General features: G+C 36.2%; 1 protein-coding gene across 5 annotated transcripts in view; it reads right to left on the bottom strand.

Annotated features, from left to right (window-relative positions):
* Positions 1-19,878, bottom strand: part of ADGRB3 (adhesion G protein-coupled receptor B3) — a 681,550-nt gene that overhangs the window by 331,850 nt on the left and 329,822 nt on the right. For all 5 annotated transcript variants that reach the window (XM_074333154.1, XM_074333156.1, XM_074333155.1 and 2 more), the window contains 2 exons: positions 10,872-10,940; positions 6,543-6,651 (listed from right to left, as the gene is read on the bottom strand). In XM_074333154.1, the coding sequence (XP_074189255.1) occupies positions 6,543-6,651; positions 10,872-10,940 (178 nt within the window). The remainder of the gene's footprint in view (positions 1-6,542; positions 6,652-10,871; positions 10,941-19,878) is intronic.

The raw sequence follows: 19,878 nt of genomic DNA, 5'->3' as shown, positions 1-19,878 counted from the left end.
GTTAAGGTTTATACATAGGAACCATTTTTAAAATTCCTTACAGCTAACAATCATAGCATTTTGTATTTTGAGATACTATTGGCCTAAAAACAAATTCCCTTTTAATCTGATATTGTTAATTTTGATGGCGCCTAAGGAATGGCTGTGCCATAGCAGTAAGTAGATGGAGCAACATTCATTCGTGCAATGTAAATGCCTGGAGATAATTGTATCAAAATGTTAAGGGTGTGATCCATTGAAACCACCTGAAGAGCTCTGAAATTTGGATGTTATTAACTCTGTGCTTTTCCTACAGAACTTTTATTGTATTATCAGCAATCACATATGATTTTTCTTCATTCTAATACTCTGAACTTTGCTAGCAACTGATATTAACTAGCATACACAATTTGAAATATTTTCTCCCTCCTGTTAGTTTCATGACAATGATTTTATACTGACTTGTACTGAGACGCTTTATATATACTACCTCTGATTATTCTTACTTTGACACCTGCTATGATTCTTCGCTTTTAATATAGACATCACCTTATATCCTTTCTCTCCTGTTACTGTCCTAAAAGCAGGGGGAAAAAAACCCCCAAACAAACAAACTTTTAGGCTTCAACTATCACTTTTATGCAGTGATTACCAAGTGTATATCATAAGGTTCACATCTCTACTAAAGCCCAAGACCTCATTTTATTTTTTCATTTGAGGGTTCTACCTGTATCTAAATATTAATATGTGAAAGACAGTCTAAAATGTTTGTCCAATAAATATAATCTCAATTCCTCCCCTCTGTCTTATACCTCAGTCAGTTATGGAATGCTGTCATTTCTATATTCACAAAATCTCAAATTCATAATCACAGTTTGGTTCCTACTTTTACTACCATTAATTCAAATCTTCATCATCTCCTGCATGGGTTACTGAAAAACATCTTCTAATATTCATGTTTATACTTTATCTCAATTTCAAAAAATATTCTTCTGCTATAACATATGTCTTACCAAAGCTCAACCCTCCTCAAGCCAAGCTTCAGTAGCTCCCTGTTGTCTTCAGTATTCAGAACCATCCTACCATTTCTCAGAATGCCTCTTCAATTTTATTTCACTTCTTTTACTTCCATACATATATGTTTTTATCAAAATAAACCACTCAACACTAAATACAACCTCGACTTTGACATCTCTATACTGTTTTTCTAAAAGAATGTTCTTGAATATAACCATCTCTTTGCCACTCATCTTCATCTCTTTGCCATTTCACGTTCAGTTGTCAACAGTCCAGGCCATCCTTCAATGTCTACAATAAGTGTTTCCTTCCCTAAGAATTTTTTCTAAATCCTTACACCGAATAACATCTCTTGAAATGAATCTCTGTAGTGAGTGGTTTATATGACACATACCAAGGGCACTCGATATTTTATTTATTAATTTAATTATTTTATGCCCACAACGAGACTGCAATCTCTTTGTTAAGGTTATTCACTTATCTTAAAGACCTGAATCACTTAGGGAAATAGTAAGAGATAGATTATTATTTTTTAATTGAACAGTAGGCTAGCAACAGGTAACACATCACCGATCTTCCCTGAATTCAGTTCAATGAATACAACTCAAGTTTTAAGTTTGAAATCAAAATAATTAATTTCTAAAGAATAAGCTATTCTTACCAATAAATAAAGCAAACATAATGTGCTACATGAAGTTACTGTGATTGTGGAAAATAGATGACTAAAAGCATAATAAAAAACTATAAAACACTCTGCTGCAACTTTAGACAAAGCTATAGAACAAAGGAAATCATGCAGGTGCCCTATCACTCTAATCATGTAAGAGCTCATACAGTCGCTTCAATCTTTGGAACTGAAAACAGCTAGGCCTCAAATAATGTACATTTTTCCTCTTTAGTGCTACATCTTCTCTGTCTCCAAAAAAATCTAAATATTTCTGAGTCATGAATCTAATTTTTATCGTTTAATTCCATTTTATACTATAATTAATATAAAAATGTTAAAAGGGCAGTTTCAAGAGAGTGTGGTTAACAAGGCACAGCAGATATGAAGGTTGAAACATGTGAGGAGGTTTGTCAGTCAGAAGTTTCCAGAAGGCTTTTCTGAGAAGACTTTCAGGAATAATGAGAAAAATGCTGGACTGCAAGGGACTGAAGAGAAAATGTTTGGAGAGAAAGTATAGAAAGCAAGTATAAACAACTTAATAATGTTTTTGTTGAAGAAAAATAATCTTAAATATTATTAAGATATAGTCCTTCCAACCTAATTAATGATAATCAATTTTTAAATACATTAAAAATTCACTTTTACTAAAATAAAAACCACTTACCTATACGGCATATTTAGAACATTTAGAATACAATTTTCTAATAAACTGAGGCATATTGAAAGTTGAAATTTTTCTGTAGCATATCAATTTTTCATACGCATTAATTAATTTATTTATTCAGTAATTATAAAAGCTATTTAGTAGAGTGATCAGTCTTTAGTAAGTGCTCATTAACTTTCATTTATTATAATCATCATATGTCTATATTGAATGTCATAGTCATATGTGAATATGAAAAAATCTATTTAAGATAAATTTTTTTATATGTGCATTGGCTTTTTTAACATCTTTGTTCCTAGGACTATTTTTTCCAAAACTTGTATTAAACATTTTGAGATCATTGTCTTTTGAAAATTGATCAAAGCTATGGACCTGCTCCCTCCAAAAATAAACATGCATGCACACATACCAGAATGTTTATAGATTTTAACATGTAAGAGCATTTCATTTATCAGAAACCGATATAGGTAGGGGCATTTTTCAGATAAAATATGCATTAAAACTTCATTTGAATTATTTTTGAAGAAAATCTTTCCAAGATATGTCACTCATTTTCTTCCCATCTTTATCAAATTACTTTATCAAATTACAGGAACTTTTATATTAATAAATAAAGGCCATGATTTTAGACTAAATTATTGTCCTATGTCTTAGAACTAATATTTTCAAGGGTGAGGCATGAGGAGGTGTTTGTTCCCACAGTATGGACTCCATAGTCTGCTGTATTCTTTCAGTACTTCTTTTTCCTTATTGTTTCAGCATTTCATCTATTTTATTTGTTATATTTGTGCTTTTAACACCACTGTCTCTGCTTACAACTCATTCTTTCTAAACCAGGAACCAAAAATGCTGAAACTATATTTAAAGTTGAAGTAAAATAAGCTATCATGAAGTTCTGAGACTATCTTACAGAATTATATAGTCTTTATGACATTTATTTTTGGCTGTTCAACTCTGTCTCTTTCTTTAGGAAGTTATTATCTATATTCCAGAAAAGTGAGGTGGCTGTGACTATAGGCTTTATTTAAAAAAAAAAAAAAGAAAAAGAAAAAAGAAAAGAAAAAAAAGTTGCAATCTCTCTAAAAGACCTGATGATCTTCTGAAGTTCTTTAGTCTTAATCCAACATACACTGAAGAAAACGGCTATAAGGGATTACCAACCTTTCTTAGTCTCTGTTTACCACACGGGCTGCGGGTATGTATATGACCAAGTGTGTGTGTTTGAGTGTGTGTGTTCAGTATAATGAGTTTGATGTCTGATAATTAATATTGGGAATTTGGATGTTAAGACAAATGAGTGCCAACTCACACATTCCACAATTTGCTACTATAAAATATTCTCTCTGTGTGTCCTTGTCCAAAAATTTTGGAAATATCAGATAAAACAGAAAATCATGGTTTACTAGTACTAGTATCAAATTGGGTAGCATAAAGAATAGTAATAGTAAGTAGTTATTATTCATATCATCCAATTTGATACTAGCCGACTGTGATGGTTAATGTTATGTGTAACTTGACTAGACTAAGGGGTGCTCACATAGCTGGTAAAACATTATTTCTGGGTGTGTCTGTAACAATTTTTCTGGAAGAGATTAGCATTTGAGTCAGTAGACTGAGCAAAGAAGATTTTCCTCAATTATGTGGCTGAGCATCATCCATCTATTGAGGGCCTGAGCAGAACAAAAAGGCAGAGGATGGATGAATTTGCTCTCTGTTTGAGCTGGGACATCCATCTTCTCATGCTTTTGGACAGCAGTGCTCCTGGTTCTAAGGCTGTTGGATTCAGGCTGAGACTTACACCACTAGCTTTCCTGGTTCTCCGGCCTTCACACTCAAATGGACCTATGCCGTCAGCTTTTCTGGTCTCTAGCTTGCAGACTGCAGATCATGGGATGTCTCAGCCTCCATAATTGCATAAGCCAATCCCTCAAAATAAATCTCTTTCTATATAGCTACATATATTGGTTCTGATTCTTTGCAGAACCCTGACTACTATACGGATACATTTCACTAAACTCTTAAATATTATTGGGAATAACCATTTTTCTGGTCATCAAATTACAGTAAGTCTGTCCTGAGACAGTATTTGGGGAAATCAACAATAAAGAAGATCCTTTTTGGGCAGAGTAATAAAGCTTGGGATTTTCATTCACAGAACATGACTTTTTTAATAATGTGGATAATTAATGCTACATATGTGATCAGGCCAAATAATCAAACTGTCCTTATACAAGTTTGAAGACAATACAGGACAATATCAGCTTTTTTTGCATCATTAAATTACTGTGAGTTATTATGCTTAACATGCTTCTTAAAGTTTAGTGATGATAAAGGAAGTAGGCAAGCCTAGAGAACATAATCTAAAGGCAAAAATAATAATAATACACACAGTTTTTCAAATACACAATTTGGGGAAGTCCAGAAAAAGGTAAAGAGGAATAAATGTTTGCAATTTATGGATATTTATAGAATTATGGAATTTTTATAGCAAATAATACTAGTACTATAGAGAATTTGATATGCTGCTATTCAAACGGCCTACTTCAAGTTCCAATTTAAGTTTACTAGACTCTGAGATTAACTTTGTTTTTTATGGTTTTTCCAAATGCACTCTCATAAATGCCATGCAATGACCTGATAATACTTTTTATTAGCAATGCCTTTGAGAATTAGATGTTAACATGTACAAGAAGAACAACAATAACAACAAAAACACAATAGATCTTAGTTTTTTGCCCCTTAGTTTTTTTTGCAAATTAGTTTGCAAATTGTCTCGTCTGGCAGAGCAGCCTTCGTGGTTCTTTCCTCACCAAAGAAATCACACATGTGGCTCTCAGGAGACTGGTTCCAGCTTGAATGACCAGCATCCCTAGCAGCTTTCCAGGTTCTTCTTTCCGTGTGCCCCCAAATTCATAGCCCAACATGCTATCCCTTTTCCTACAGACTTTCCCTTTTCTCTCTTTCCCCAGACACTTTTGGAATAAACATTAGGTTTGGATTTTCATGGATTTCTGAACTCATCAACAAAAATACTACTATTGGTCCCTCTTTCTTCTCATTGCTCCTAGCAAAGGACAGCGCATTCCATTCCTGAACCAGCACAAGCGGCTGAAACTCACTGTGGTGAAAAATCTGGGCTCTCAAACTGATTCCGAAGGTGAAATAAGACATAAGTCTAACTGGTGAGGCCTTATACTGCATGAAGATGGTATATGGGCAAGGAACTCTCCAAACCTTTGAAGACTGCATTACACAGGCTTTCCTCAATTGAAGAATATCACCTGTAGGGAGCTATTATCCATTACAATTTGAGGTCATCCTAGTGGAAAGATATCTTAGGATCAAATGAGTCTCTGTGGAACTAAAGGATCATAAGAAGAGATCAAGTGTAAAATGAGCCACCAAAAACCTTAATTATAAAAAAAGAAAAAAAAAATGTTCCGTACCAGTTGAACTCTCCTAGTTAATCCCACCATCAAGTGGGATTAGTAATCCTAACCCATCAAGTTAGGTCTCTTCCTGATCCAGAATTGGAAGCTGAAACATCCAGTGAATAAGACTGTGAGGTAAGATATATTTATTTAAACACATTACCATCTATAGTTATAGTTCAGTGGTCTTTATGTGAAGACTACCGTGTTTCCTCGAAAATAAGACCTAGCTGTACAATCAGTTCTAATGCATCTTTTGGAGCAAACATTAATATAAGACTCGGTCTTATAGTAAAATAAGAAGTAGCAGCAGTTGTGACCATGACCCTCAAGGTAATGTGAAGTGTTCCACAACCCAGGCATATTCAGCAAGAAAGTAACTAGGTATCTTCATGAACAGTATATGGAAGATCACGGAGAATCATTTAGAACAACACACACACTAGGGTATATATATATTTCAACATTAGATTGGATAGCAAGGGACATTTGGTAAATGGAAAATGTAGCACATATTCTTCTTTAAACATACATATGCAGATAAACACCAGTAGGTCTATATGCTTCATACGAAAGAATGCAGATTACACACAAGTGCATGTGTTTGTGATGTATATGTGGTTGGGTCCATTTAAAAATCAGACATCAAGTATCCTTAATACATTACTCTCATGTACTTAGAGATAGGAACAATGGGTATTACACTTAGAAATGTATGGCGCAAATACTTGCAATTTTTTTTTTTTTAATTTCAGTAAGATTTTGGAAAAATCCTATGTCTTACCTACATTTCCAGTCATTAAGTATGAATTCTGAAAGTCCATCATCCCCATTCCAACAATGTGTATAAAATCTTCAATCACCTGCATTAACTCTATTGAGCCTGGATAAATCTAGAAAAATAAGCAAAGATTAGATGAAATAAAAAGTCTGTGTAATGGAATATATAACTGGAATTTCTAAAACAAAAACAAAAACAAAAAACTACACGAGTTCATAAATGAATTCTGATTTATTTAAAGAAATTTTTATGAGCAGCAATAGTTGTATTTTTTGAACTAATAGTTGAGAATGACAGCAGGTGTCACACAGCAAGAACTTTGGGAGTGATATGATGCAGTAATTAATCCTCATACATGGATGGAGACTCAAAATTCCTAACAGATTTTCTGCTTAGAAACAGAGTGTCTTTACTTTTGATGGGCTCCTTCCCTCACAAATACAACTGAACGAATGCTGAAATTTGGGGACGTTTTAGATTTTTTTTCCTAGCATTTACTTGACGGACACTGGAAGAAAAAACAATTTTTATTGCCCGCATGAACATATTTACAAACTATTAAGTCTACTGCATAATGACTAACTATCTTGGAAGAGATATTTATTTCTAATAATTATAATAGTGACTGTATGAATAACTTGAACAATAATTTTAGGATTATAGTAATACCTCTGGCGTAGATGCCTCACATGTACATATACAAAGCAAACCCCAAACCATGCCACCTCACACAGCACAGAGGACTGTTTTCTTAGATATGACCTGCTTTTGCAAATAGCTCACAGTGCACAGAATATGAAGGCTATTTAAAAGGTGACAGGAATTTTAGCATGTGTAACCCATCACACTTATCAAGTCAGCCTGCATTACATAATCGTATCAGAACAAAAAAGTGTTTTGAAGTTAGGTTCATTTCTTTGACCCATTTAGTACCGCTGCTGCATCTAGTCATGAAAAAAATTAACTGGATTAAAGAGTTTTAGTTGTTTCGCATTTGCAAAGGCTAGTGCAGGGGGGAGCGATGCTGATTAGCAGGAAACAGTGTAGTAAGAGCCGGAGAGGCGTGGGAGGAGGAGGAAGACTTGTTGAGCAGTGAGGGCAGCAGACACAGTGTGTGTATGTTATAGGAGCTTGCAGCTATGCTCATCTAATATTTATATATTTTAGAGGGTATGTATTTACTCACATTACTCACTTGAAGACATCAACAATGAATATCACACTTAGAAATGTATGGCCATAGATAGTTTTATACATATTTACTTATATATATATAAATAGTTTTATATAATTTTTAATTTCAGAAAGATTTGGGGAGAGATTCTGTCACTTACCTGCATTTCCAATCATAAAATATGAATTCTGAAAGTTTATCATCCCCATTCCAAAAATGAAAAATAAGAGGCTCACTTTCCCCTGTTGAAAATATGAGATGCCCTTTCCCAAACCTATTCCTCCCTCACTTTTCTTAGGGCATTTACATCAGAAAACTGGTCATTGTTAAGTTCTTTCTCTGTCTCTTTGAAATGTATATAATCTTTTAAAATGTGAAATAAACTCTTATCACTTTAAAGATCCAGGTTGTCTCTCTCTCTTTGAAATATAATCATTAAGAAAGACACGCCTCTATCAGTTTCTATGTGAGGGTAGAAGCCTAACTTCAGCAGGCACCTTGCCGTAAGTGGCAAAACTACCTGCAGTCATTAAGATGTAAGAGGCTATTTTTCCCCACTTTGGATAAAGCCAATTAACTAACAAGTGGTCACTTCAATTACCAAGTGAATTTAGGTTGAACTGTGTGTGACAAATGGTGCTATCAAGTCCTCTTGGCTATATAAAAGAGAGATTTCTTTCTGTCTTTGTACTCTCTTAGCAGATTGCCTGTGACACCCATCACATTCTGGTTTAATGCTTATTCAACAATAAAACCATTTTCTTTCTCTTCTATCTTTGTGGAGAGGTTTTCTAGGTTGGCAGAAGATTTTGTTTTTAATTATATTTTCCCAGTAGTCAAATGCTGTAGAGCAGAGGTTGGTAATCTTTTTCCATAAACAACCAGACAGCAAACATTTTACGTGTTGGGGGTCAGAGTGCCTCAATTCTGAACAACTCAGCTACATCCTAGTGGCACCAAAGCAAACATAGATATTATGTAAATGAATGGGTGTGGCTATATTAGCAAAGTTTAATTACAAAACAGGTATTAGGCTGGATTTGGGTCATTGGCTGAAGTTTGCCCACTCCTGCTGTAGAGGCATGTGAGTTTTCAGTATAAACAAGAACATAATATCATGACTGAAATTGAAATGGCTTGTCTTGACTGAAATGGACTTGTCGAATATTTTGTACACGGTGGTGTACAAAATAATGTTATATTGAGTGTAGTCTTTTTTTCCTTTCAGTATACTATGTTTTTAGTAGGCTGCTTTAATTAAACATAGTTTGACCCTTCATAACAGGGGCTGATGTGCCTCAAACAAGTTGTCAAATGACTGTTATAGCTAATTCAAAAATCTCAAGTAAATAGATGTATTATGGATTCAGGATTTTCCTTGAGGAGAAGTTCTGCCACCATTCATTATTTGTTCACGTTGGGACTGCACAGTAAAGAACTTGGATCTGATAAACTGCACTCTTGTTTTAAATAGGGTATTACACATTTGTTTTACATATATCCATAATTAATAGTCTCCAGCATTCTAGACAGATGTGCTTAGCCTCTGCAGCTGCATTCTTTGGAAAGACACTATTTTTTTTTTACAGTGAATGGATAAGACTCTCCTTTAGAAAAAAAGCCAAGGACAAATATATAACTTAATCTAGTAGAAAAAGATTTAGCGTCTTAAACTAAGGATATTTTTTTTTTTTTTTGCTATGGCCAGAAGCACAGAATCTGTACCTGATAATGAGGTGGACCCACACCGGACTGTTTTTTGAGCTCGGATCAGAATAGGAATAAAGGGCATGCTTTACTCCTGGGGGCCCATGATGTGATTATAAAGGCAGGAAAGGCTAGACGGCTCACCTGAACCTCAGTAAAGATTCTCATTTTCAAGACTGCATAGGTGGAATACAGGATAAGGAATATAGTCAACGGTATTGTAATAGCTGTATATACGATGTCAGAGAGGTAGGAGCCTGGGGGAGGGGGCTTATAACTTTGTGAGGGGTGTTAATGTCTAACTATTATGTTGCTTTGTACACCTGAATTTGACTTAAAAAATGCATAGTTCTCTTGACATTTTGTTTGTTTGTTTTTCCTATCTCTTCTTCATTTTTTTATTAAAATTTATTGGGGTGACAATGGTTTGTAAAATTACATAGGTTTCAAGTGTACAATTCTGTAATACATCATCTATAAATCACATTGTGTGTTCACCACCCAGAGTCAGTTCTCCTTCCATCGCCATATATTTGAACCCCTTTAGCTTCATCTACCATCCCCTGCCCCCTTACCCTCTGGCAAGCATTAAACTATTGTCTGTGTCTATGAGTTTTTGTTTCTTTATTTGTCTTGTTCCTTTGTTGCTTTCTGTTTTATATCCCACATAAGTCACACAGAAAGTCTCTTGGCGTTTTTAACATGGGTCAATTTAAAGAAATTTAGCATTCAGTTGAATTAACAGGATTCAGTTAAAATTACAGTTAAATTTTTACAGGATTGTAAAAAACATGCTTATTCTCCCTTTCTTAATGTCTAATGCACTTTTTCTGCAATAAAAAAAAAATGTTATTAACCATATGTCAGTATAGCACAAGTGGCAGTGCAAGGCACTTTAAAACAATAACTACAGCAATAAGATCTCTTGCTACACTGATCATGCATAACAGAAAGAGAGAAAAGCAAAATACAATTTTTTTTTTTTAATGAGAACTCATTTTTACAACTCTTGGCTTTGAATCAAAATGCATATCTGTATATATGACCCAGATTATATGTAGCGTTGTAGTAAATGCAAATGATTTTACTAGTTAGTACCCCACAGTTCAATTTGCAACATGTGCTTTTAGACTTGTTGATTTTGCCACAGTCCATAGATAGGAAAGAAAATGATTAATAAGGCATATAGTTTTTATTTATTAATATCTTAAAGTTATACCTTGCTTAAAACTGCTCAGTTTTCTCTCATTTATAAATATCATTATTTCTATTGATTGTTATACTAAAAGAGATAACTAATTTTCTCTAAAATTAATATGATATAATCTAGGATGACTTTTAAAGGTTCCCTTTTGCATTCTTGGAATAGTAAACCATTAATTTTTTTCACATATTTTCAAAACTGTATTTAACCAATTTCATTTTAAAGTCTGAAATATCTCCAACCTTACCTGTTGTGCATCTTCCCATTTTTCCTTGTTTTCTTCATCTAGAAGGTTGCTAACTATTTGAAAGAAGTTCTGAAAATTAAATTAGATAAAAATTTAATATTACATGAGAGAATATACTTTTCAACAACATCTGTTTGGACTGAGTTGATGCTGAGGATACACATGCTTTGCAATATTGCTTTATGTCCCTCACATAGTATTCTAGAAGATCTCTGAGGACATTTTCTCAGCAACATAATTATAGGATTTCTGTATAACTTCACATATGCACCTCAGAAGACATCAGAACAGGTAAAGCACTTATTCTCACTCAAATTTTTTGTTCTATTATAGTCTCTATATTCTATCCCAGCATACCACTGTACAGTTATTCCTTACAAATAAGTCTTAATTCCGTCTGTAATGAAAGTCCCCTGTGATTATCTTATGACAAGTTATCCAGGTAATTAGAAACCATGCTTGCTACTTATGCTGCTGTTCCAGTGAGCGTTATAGTGAAGACACAGAGTTTGGGTAAAGCTGGGGTAAGTGAAAGACTTCCTCAGTTAGCTGGCTCTGCCCTTCCTGGTGAGTTTTCTTTAACTTCTACAACTACCTATTTCAAAGACTACATAAAATTGTCCAAGTAGCAGGCACATAGCACATGGTAAGTGCTCAATAAATCTTAGCTATTTTCAAATGAGTATTCTTTTTACCCCTCTGCCTTTTGCCACAAAGCCAAAATGAAGAATACATAGACATGGTAACTATTGATGTTCCAAATCCACGCCATCACCCACATCCCTAACTAACTGTTGAAGACCTATTGGCTTCATTGTGGCATTCATTTTTCATTCCCCATGTCCACATTGCCAGAGAGTGGGGCTCAGTTTAGTTCAGCTGTGTTAGTGCTAATTTCACACACAAAGGATATTAACCAGAGATAGACCTCCCTGTTTTCTCATACTGCATTGTGTCTTCAAGACACAGGAGTCAGGAGAGGAAAACTAGGGTGCCTCCTGGAGATGAGCAGTGACTTGGGGTCACAGGATGCCTCAGAAGTGTAGTGTGAATGCATGACATTTGTCTTAAACTACAGAGACAGTGGTCCTTTGGTTGTGCCCTCAGAGACATCTCTTCTAACTGATTTGCACGTAATTTAGCAGGAGCACTGTCTCATACTGATACATTAGCTTAGAACAGGACTCCCTTAAGGGTGGAAATAATCATAATTTTTTAGCCTCATCAGTCTTCTTCCCTATCTAGCTTTTCAAAACAGCCCTTTATTCTAATTCCAAATAAATTCACCTGGGTGTTTTTAGAAGAAAAACAAAGCTGCTTCATTTCTCTTCTCTTGTGGTTTGAAGCTGTTAGTATCTATATTTAATTGCCCCATTTGCGCTATTTATTTTAATCGTTCCTGGCAATCACATGGTTGAAACATGTTTTGAGTCATAACCTCTATAAAAGTTACAGAATATTTTATGCAACTCTTGAAAAAATTGTAAGTCTGTTTTAGAACCGTTTTCTATTTGTTTTAACCTTTTTGTGCTATCAGTCATATTTATTTTTCCACTTAAAATTTCCTGGTTGGAGTGATAACATTTTAAGGGCTTAGTCCATTGAGCTGCAACTTTACTTATGGGCAGAAAGAATTAACCTTCAGAGTTCTCCAATTGCCTATGGCTGGTTAACTCAGTAGGGGGCATGGTGCTAATGAGGCAAAAGTTGCAGATTTCATCCCCGTACATGCCCGTTAGCTCTGCTGAGATCCATAACCGTGAACTGCGTCCTAACCCCTGCCGGCTTTCATACAAAATGCTCTCTGCTGCTAACAAGAGACACCAAGAGAATGGAAAGCAATTGTGCAAATGTATCTCCATTTCTGGGAAAACATTTCACAAAGTATGGTTTACTGACAGTGGGTCAGTGACCGCGCTGTACATGAAGGTCAGGGAGCACACAATTCCTTGATCAAAATGATAAATTCAGAGTTCTCTTTTTAAAAAAAAATCATCAAAAGGCATACATAAACACTAAAATTATTAAAATATAGATTCAAATGACCAGAGTAGAAGAAATGTTTTTATACAATTCTTGAAGGCCAAGAATTCAGACTTGACTACATCAGTGTTAGAAGGAAGTACGAAATAAAATTTTCCCTCTATCTCCCTGTTGACCAGATTTGGGAATGATCAGGTATGGGGCCATGCAGGGGTACAGTGAGCTAAGCTTAGACACTCAGGCAGTGGGGAGAGGGGTGGACAATTATGGGGAGACAGTCTTTCTTGTTCATCAGTGTATCCTCAGCACATACAAAGCCTTGCCCTTAGCAGGTATTTAATACGGTTCTAACTTAAAGCAAATACAGCCATGCACCGCGTCACGACCTTTCAGTCAACAAGGGACCACATATACAATGGTGGTTCCATAAGATTATATGGGGCCAAAAAATTCCTAACTGCCCTAACATCATAGCACAATACATTACTCACGTGTTTGTGGTGATTCTGGTGTAAACAGACCTATTGCGCTGCTTGTTGTATAAAAGTATAGCACATACAATTATGTACAGCACATAATATTTGATAATGATAAATTACTGGCTTATGAATCTACTGTAGTATACTTTTAATCGTTATTTTAGAGTGTACTCCTTCAATTTATAAATAAAAAAATAAGTTTGCTGTAAAACAGTATGCCACGTTATGCCAGCAGCCGCCTCACATATCACATGTTTACCATGTCTCTTGATTGCATAATTTTCTCCTGTGCTTGATTTAATCTCATGTTATTTTATTTATCATAGCTCCTAAGCATTTGCACAACAATTAAATCACCTAATAATGTAGTTCTCAGAATGTATCCCCATCCTAAATTGACACATGACTATAATACAGTTCCAAAGTCAGTACATCTCAGCTTCTCTAACAAGACTCAAGCATCATTCCTTTGAGCTGACCCTCCTCTATCCATCTCATGCTCACTGGAAATATATACAATGCTATACATGTAAAATGATATATATATATGCCATGTTTAACCGAAAATAAGACCAGTTCTTACATTAATTTTTGTTCCAAAAGACGCATTAGGGCTTGTATTCAGGGGATGTCATCCTGAAAAATCATGCTAGGGCTTATTTTTCCGGTTAAGTCTTATTTTCGGGGAAACACGCACATATACACATATACATATAATATATATATATATATATATATATATATATATATATAATATATATACATTTACACATATATTATATACATATATGTATATATATTCATTTTGACATTTGTGCAATGATCAGTCTGATAGATAGAACAGAGCACAGCAAAACTGACTGTTATTTTGAACTGAAGATTCATAACACTTCAAGCCACCTGATTGAATTTTTGAGAAAAGCATGAAGCAGCTTCTATGGCCGATCCACCACTTGCTAGTGAGTTCTATAAGAGTGCTGCTCATTGTGGAATAATATCTCTATTTTGATAATTATATGGATCAGGTCACTTATGTCAGCCACTGAGTTACATCTGACAGTAGGGGTTTGGTTTGGTTTGGTTTGGTTTGGAGGGGGCCTGATCTCTATGGCCTAGACTAATTTGAAAAATTGAATGTCCTTGGCAGAGTCTGTATTTAGATCTTAAACTAGGCAGACCTGATTTAAAATTTTCCCAACATTTATTAACTGTGTGGTTCTGGGGTAATTTTGCCTACCTCTGCCTCACTTCTCTAACCTGTAAGAGATGACAATATCTGTTGTGTAGCTTGCAGCTAATTCTTAGCACAGCATCTGACACATACTAAATGCTTAATATATAACAGCTTTATGATTCCATACCCTCTGTGTTCTCTCTTTTTTTTTATGACTATCTGTATGATTTGCATTTAGAGCCACATTATGGCAAATATGCACTGATAATGTTGCTAAGACTTGCACCATCAGTGGCATTCTCTCCCATCGTCCTTTATTGCCTGCTCCTCTCTGGACGATATGTACAGAGCAGAGCTAATTCACCCCTGAGTTCAGGGCCTATAAGTTGTTCAGCAGAAAGAATGTACTCTGCTGGGAAGGGTTTTCAGGGCCACTATTATTGGACACCTACCTGGTGAGAGGCACCATGTCAAACAGCTGTGGGGCACAAAGGTCAGGAGGCAGGATTTTTTTGCTTTTTCTTTGCAGGAAATATTAAGAAAATCAGCATAGTAAATGTATGTTATAAAGAGCAGCATACATGTTTCTGTCACATTCACAGTGCAAGTCCTAGAGTTGGCCAGATGAGACTAAAAGGACACTAGTTCATGGAAAGCTGTAAATAATTCTTTGTCCAATGTCTGATTGCTTCTACTTGACAAGTTTCTCATAGACAATATACAATTTTCTATACATATATTGAAGCACGTCATAGTGTTTAGCTTTTTCTGAATTCCTTGTAGAAACAGAGTTGTAGATTAGAACAGTGATTAAGATATCTGAGCCCACAAAATGTGTTCTCCTCCTCTTAAGCCAGCAGCGAAATGCTTGGGAACTGAGAGACAAAGACAACCCCTAAGGAATAGGTTTAATAATGATGTAAAACTGGAAGTTTTAAGGAATCATGCTGGTCCTGACTAGAAATGTAGTAGAACCATCAGAAAAGCTTAAAGGCCAAACAAGGAAACAGGGACAAGCAATTAGGGTAAGGAAGGATGCAAGGCATGGGGTAGACCATTGATTCTGCAATCTAGAGAGCAGCTGATGGCTGCAAGGCCATGTGTGATCTAGCTTCTTCCCATCTCTCCCGTTCTAATTAACTATCATGCCCCATGCTATCTATACTCCAGGTTCATCAGACTTCTTCAAGCATCTCAAAGTCTTTTCTTCCCAGCTTCTGGACCTACATAACATTGTTGCTTTCCGTTGACTGCTCTATTTCCTGTTCTTTACTCAAATAACCCTTTCGTGTCTTTTCAGGTTAGATTTTTTTGCAGTTTCCTTAAGAAGACTTTATCAGATCACCACCCCCTGCCTCAAGTATTACAGGGTCTGTGTACTCTTTTTTTTTTTTTCTGATCTTAATCAGTGAGGATTTTTTATTTTTCATTTCCCAATATTGTTGTCATTCACACTTGGCAAAAAATCCACAGAAAAAGGAAACGGGAAGTTCATAGAAGCAATCAACTATGAAAACATGATGTGAAGGAAGAGGTTATATGTTCCACCAGGCGCCCTGTTCTGTGTTGTGATAGCCGGCTTTCCCACAGACAGAAAGAACTAGCATGACAGTCTCTGCCCTCCCCTCCCCCTCTACATCATGCATAAGCGACTCTGCAAAAGTACAGTGCATTTACCCAAAGATGACTAGTTTCTCCTTTAACCTAAAATAAAAGATAGGATAGCAATGCAGGCAGCCATCCAGCTGTATAGCATCCACTTACAGGGAGGCAAGCGTGCTGACTTGGCATTGCACTGTGTTCTGAAGTATGCCACAATTTTTATTTTGATTTGTATGTTGATCAGTTTAGGGCTTTTCTCTCTACCAGCCTAAAATCTAGTTGGGATTATTTGTATTTTGTTTACTGTTATGTCCTCAGTGCACAGCATAAAGCGTAGGAAAATGTAAACACTCAAATATTTCAAATTGATTGACTGTGTGTCTACTATGTGTAAGACAATGGGCTAGGCATTGAGGGAATTAAAACAAAAAATCAATAACTAGTCTCCCCCTAGTTTGCTGTCTCCTTTCAACACACTCTTCTGTCACATATCCACTGTGAGCAGGGTTCTCACTATGTCCAGGAAACGAATTGTGACACTTATTTTTACACAGAAGAAAACTGGTTATTTTGAGTAAATATGATATCAAATTCTTCCTATTTAAAATGACATTCTGAAGTCTCCAGGCCATCCTGAGCACAGAAACATATTTTTCTGAAGTTGTATGGCCTAATTAATGGAGAGGAAGCAGCTGTGCATGTTCGATCTTGCTCTAGGTTTAGACCCAGCGACAATCAAGGAAGGGACCTCGTCTTCTATAAATACCTGAGCTCTCCCCATGCATCACTATTCCACCCCACCCCTGGTAGAATACGTTTGGTAGTAGAAGTGTCGCTTTGTTCAGCAAAAGAATAGCATAAGGAGAGTTTTAAAAAATATATAGCCCTGGTGTCAACATGAAGGGGCTTTGGCAAAAAAAGAAGACTAGATAAAAGAACATAATTAGGAAAGTTTATCAATAGCCCAAAGTAGTATTTATGAAGGCCTAAAGTAGAATGATGGATGTGGGAATGGAAAGGAAAGGAAAGGCATGGAAAATAGTTGAGAAGCAGAAATGTATTTACTTATTTGAGAAGCATTTATTGAATACCTACCATATACCTGTCACAGTTCTAAGTGCAGGGATACAACAGTGAACAAAACACATAAGGATTATTTTCCTCATGGAGCTTACACTCCAGCGGTAAAGAAAGGCAAAAAATAAGTAAATAAATGTTGAAAACAAGATAATTTCAGATGGTGACACAAAAAATAAAATAAAGTGTGAGGACAGAGAGTGACTAAGGAGTAAGGGGTGGGTGTGTGTGTGTGTGTGTGTGTGTGTGTGTGTGTGTGTGTGACAGCTTTAGGTTGAATGGCCAGTAGGAAAGACACTTCTAAGGCAGGTATATTTGAGCTGAGAACGGAATGATGAGAAGGAGGCAGCTGTAGGAAGACCTGAGGAAAAGAGTTCCAAAAACGGGAAGAGAGAAAGTACACATTCTCTGGGTAGAGGGGACAGTCTAGACAAGTTTAAGAAACACAAAGAAAGCCAATATAGTTGTAGTGGTCTTGAATAGGGGGCCGGATGGGATGGAGGAGGGGGAATATTAATTCAGGATGAAAAAGATAGGACAGGGTTAGACAAATTGGGGTCTTCATCCCATAATGGTTACATGACATGAGTTTCATTACAACAAAAACCTAACTGAGCTTGCTGAGTGAAAAAACAAGTGCAGAAGAATAAGAGTAAAGACAGGGAGAATAGAAAGTTGTCTGCTTTATTTTTTGAGGCCACAGATGCTGGTAGCATGATTTAGGGAAACAAGATGACATGGTGACAGATTGCACAAGAGGAGAAGTACAGAATCAAAGATCCTTCTTTGGTTCTTATCTCAGGTAATTTAGCTTGATGACAAAACATTTAACTAGGTTAAAATCCAAAGATAGTTCAAGATATAGTACAGTAGGCCCCCTGTCTTTTTAAGCTTCTAGGTACTTGGACAATGACATTTGCATGTGTGATATACAAAACCATAAACACACCCAGATTATAGATTGACGCATGGGTAACAGAAGTCCAATTCCCTGTGATCTGGCTGTGATGCTACTTCTTAGTCTCCTATTCAAGAAAGCATACAAAAATGAAATTGACCAAGAATAACATTATACAAGTAATCTTGGGTTTGCTTTAATGTATTTTTTTTAAGCTAACCAATTCCTAAATAGTGCTTTAACTATGTCTTAACAGGTGAATAGACACAATAAGTCACAGAGGATCAGGACAAAGAGTCATTATTCTGTTGTTTAGATCTTTTATCCAGAATAACTATCCAAGAAGCATATCAACTAGTCATTGGCAATTAGAAACTATCAAGGATTCAGGAAGGCAGGATTACAATCCAGGATGCCCCCAGCAGGTTTCAGGGACCAAGATATATGGAGACTATGACTCAGAACAAGAAACTGACACACTGGAAAAGAAGGGGATAAACTGGTGGACAAAAGGATTGGGGTATCAAGGATGGGAGGTCAGTAGTGAGAATCACAGCAGGCTGGATGACCTGACCTGGAACGCTGTGGTCAGGAGGCTTCTGCCAGCAGGGCTGGACTGTCCGAGCTTGACCACTGCAATCTGTCAAATCTAGAGGAATGTGAGAGCAAATTATGCAAGTAAATACTCCCTAACATTTAGTAGTTTAGGGGAAAAAAAGATAAAGTCTTTAAGGACATCTTTTTTTTCTTCTTCTTCTTTTAGTCACAAATCTCACAGAAACTCTGACTCATTTTGAGAATGACATCACAACATTGTTCCAGGTTATCTTTCACACTAATCTCATTGCTCTGGAAGGATGTAAGACAGTTTGACCTGTGGAGCATCTGGATAGCTTGAATGGGCAATTATTTACACAATTCTACCAGTATCTCCAGGTTAAGCTGAGGATAAAGAGCTCCAGCAAGAGGTAGTGGAGTGGGTTTGCTTTGAGAAAAGCAGAAGCAGCTAATATTCAGAGCTTTGGTGCATAAACTTTGTGCTACGCTAGGGTCCTCATTTCAAAATGGAAGGCAAAAAATGAGTGATACTAATATGACGAAATATGATAAATGATAATTCCCCCCAGAGGTAGCCTGCCAGAGCAGCCAAAGTTTTACAAACATAACCCAGTGTGGCAAAATCATCCTCTAATACAGAAAGGGGGTACTTCTTAAGTAAGGAATGAGGTAGCAACTCATCCCCCACGTTTGGGCGGATCTAGCTGATATATCAAATCGTCAGCATGTACAAGAAGCATGCAGGCATCACCAGTTTACCCCTGACAACAGTATAGGCAGCAGCAATAGCAGGTCCTTTTCTTTTGCTAAACGGAAATTATCACAGTCTTTCAAGGTTCTCTATTAGGAGCTGAATTGGGGCTGCCCCAAATCCATTATGTTGAAGCCCTAACCCCAGTGTTTTTGCATGTGTCTGGATTTGGAGACAGAGCCTTTGAAGAGGTCATTAAGTTTAAATGAGGCTGTTAGGGTGAGCCCTAATCCAATCTGACAGGTACCCTTATAAAACGAGATTAGGACACACAGAGAGAACTGGGCTGTGCACACAGAGAAAAGGGCCACATGAGGACATGGGGAGAGGGCAGCCATATGCAACCTAAGGAGAGAGGGCTCAGGAGGAACCCTGTTGGATTTCTAGCCTCCAGAACTGAGAAAATACATTTCCATTATTTAAGCCACCCAGCTGTGGTATTTGTTACGGCAGCCCTAGCAAACTAATATACTCCCCCATAATTT

This window comes from Rhinolophus sinicus, linkage group LG05, assembly GCF_036562045.2.
Source record: "Rhinolophus sinicus isolate RSC01 linkage group LG05, ASM3656204v1, whole genome shotgun sequence".
NCBI lineage: Eukaryota > Metazoa > Chordata > Mammalia > Chiroptera > Rhinolophidae > Rhinolophus > Rhinolophus sinicus.
The sequence above is the reverse complement of the archived record's forward strand: the minus strand, read 5'-3'. Positions and strand labels throughout refer to the sequence as shown.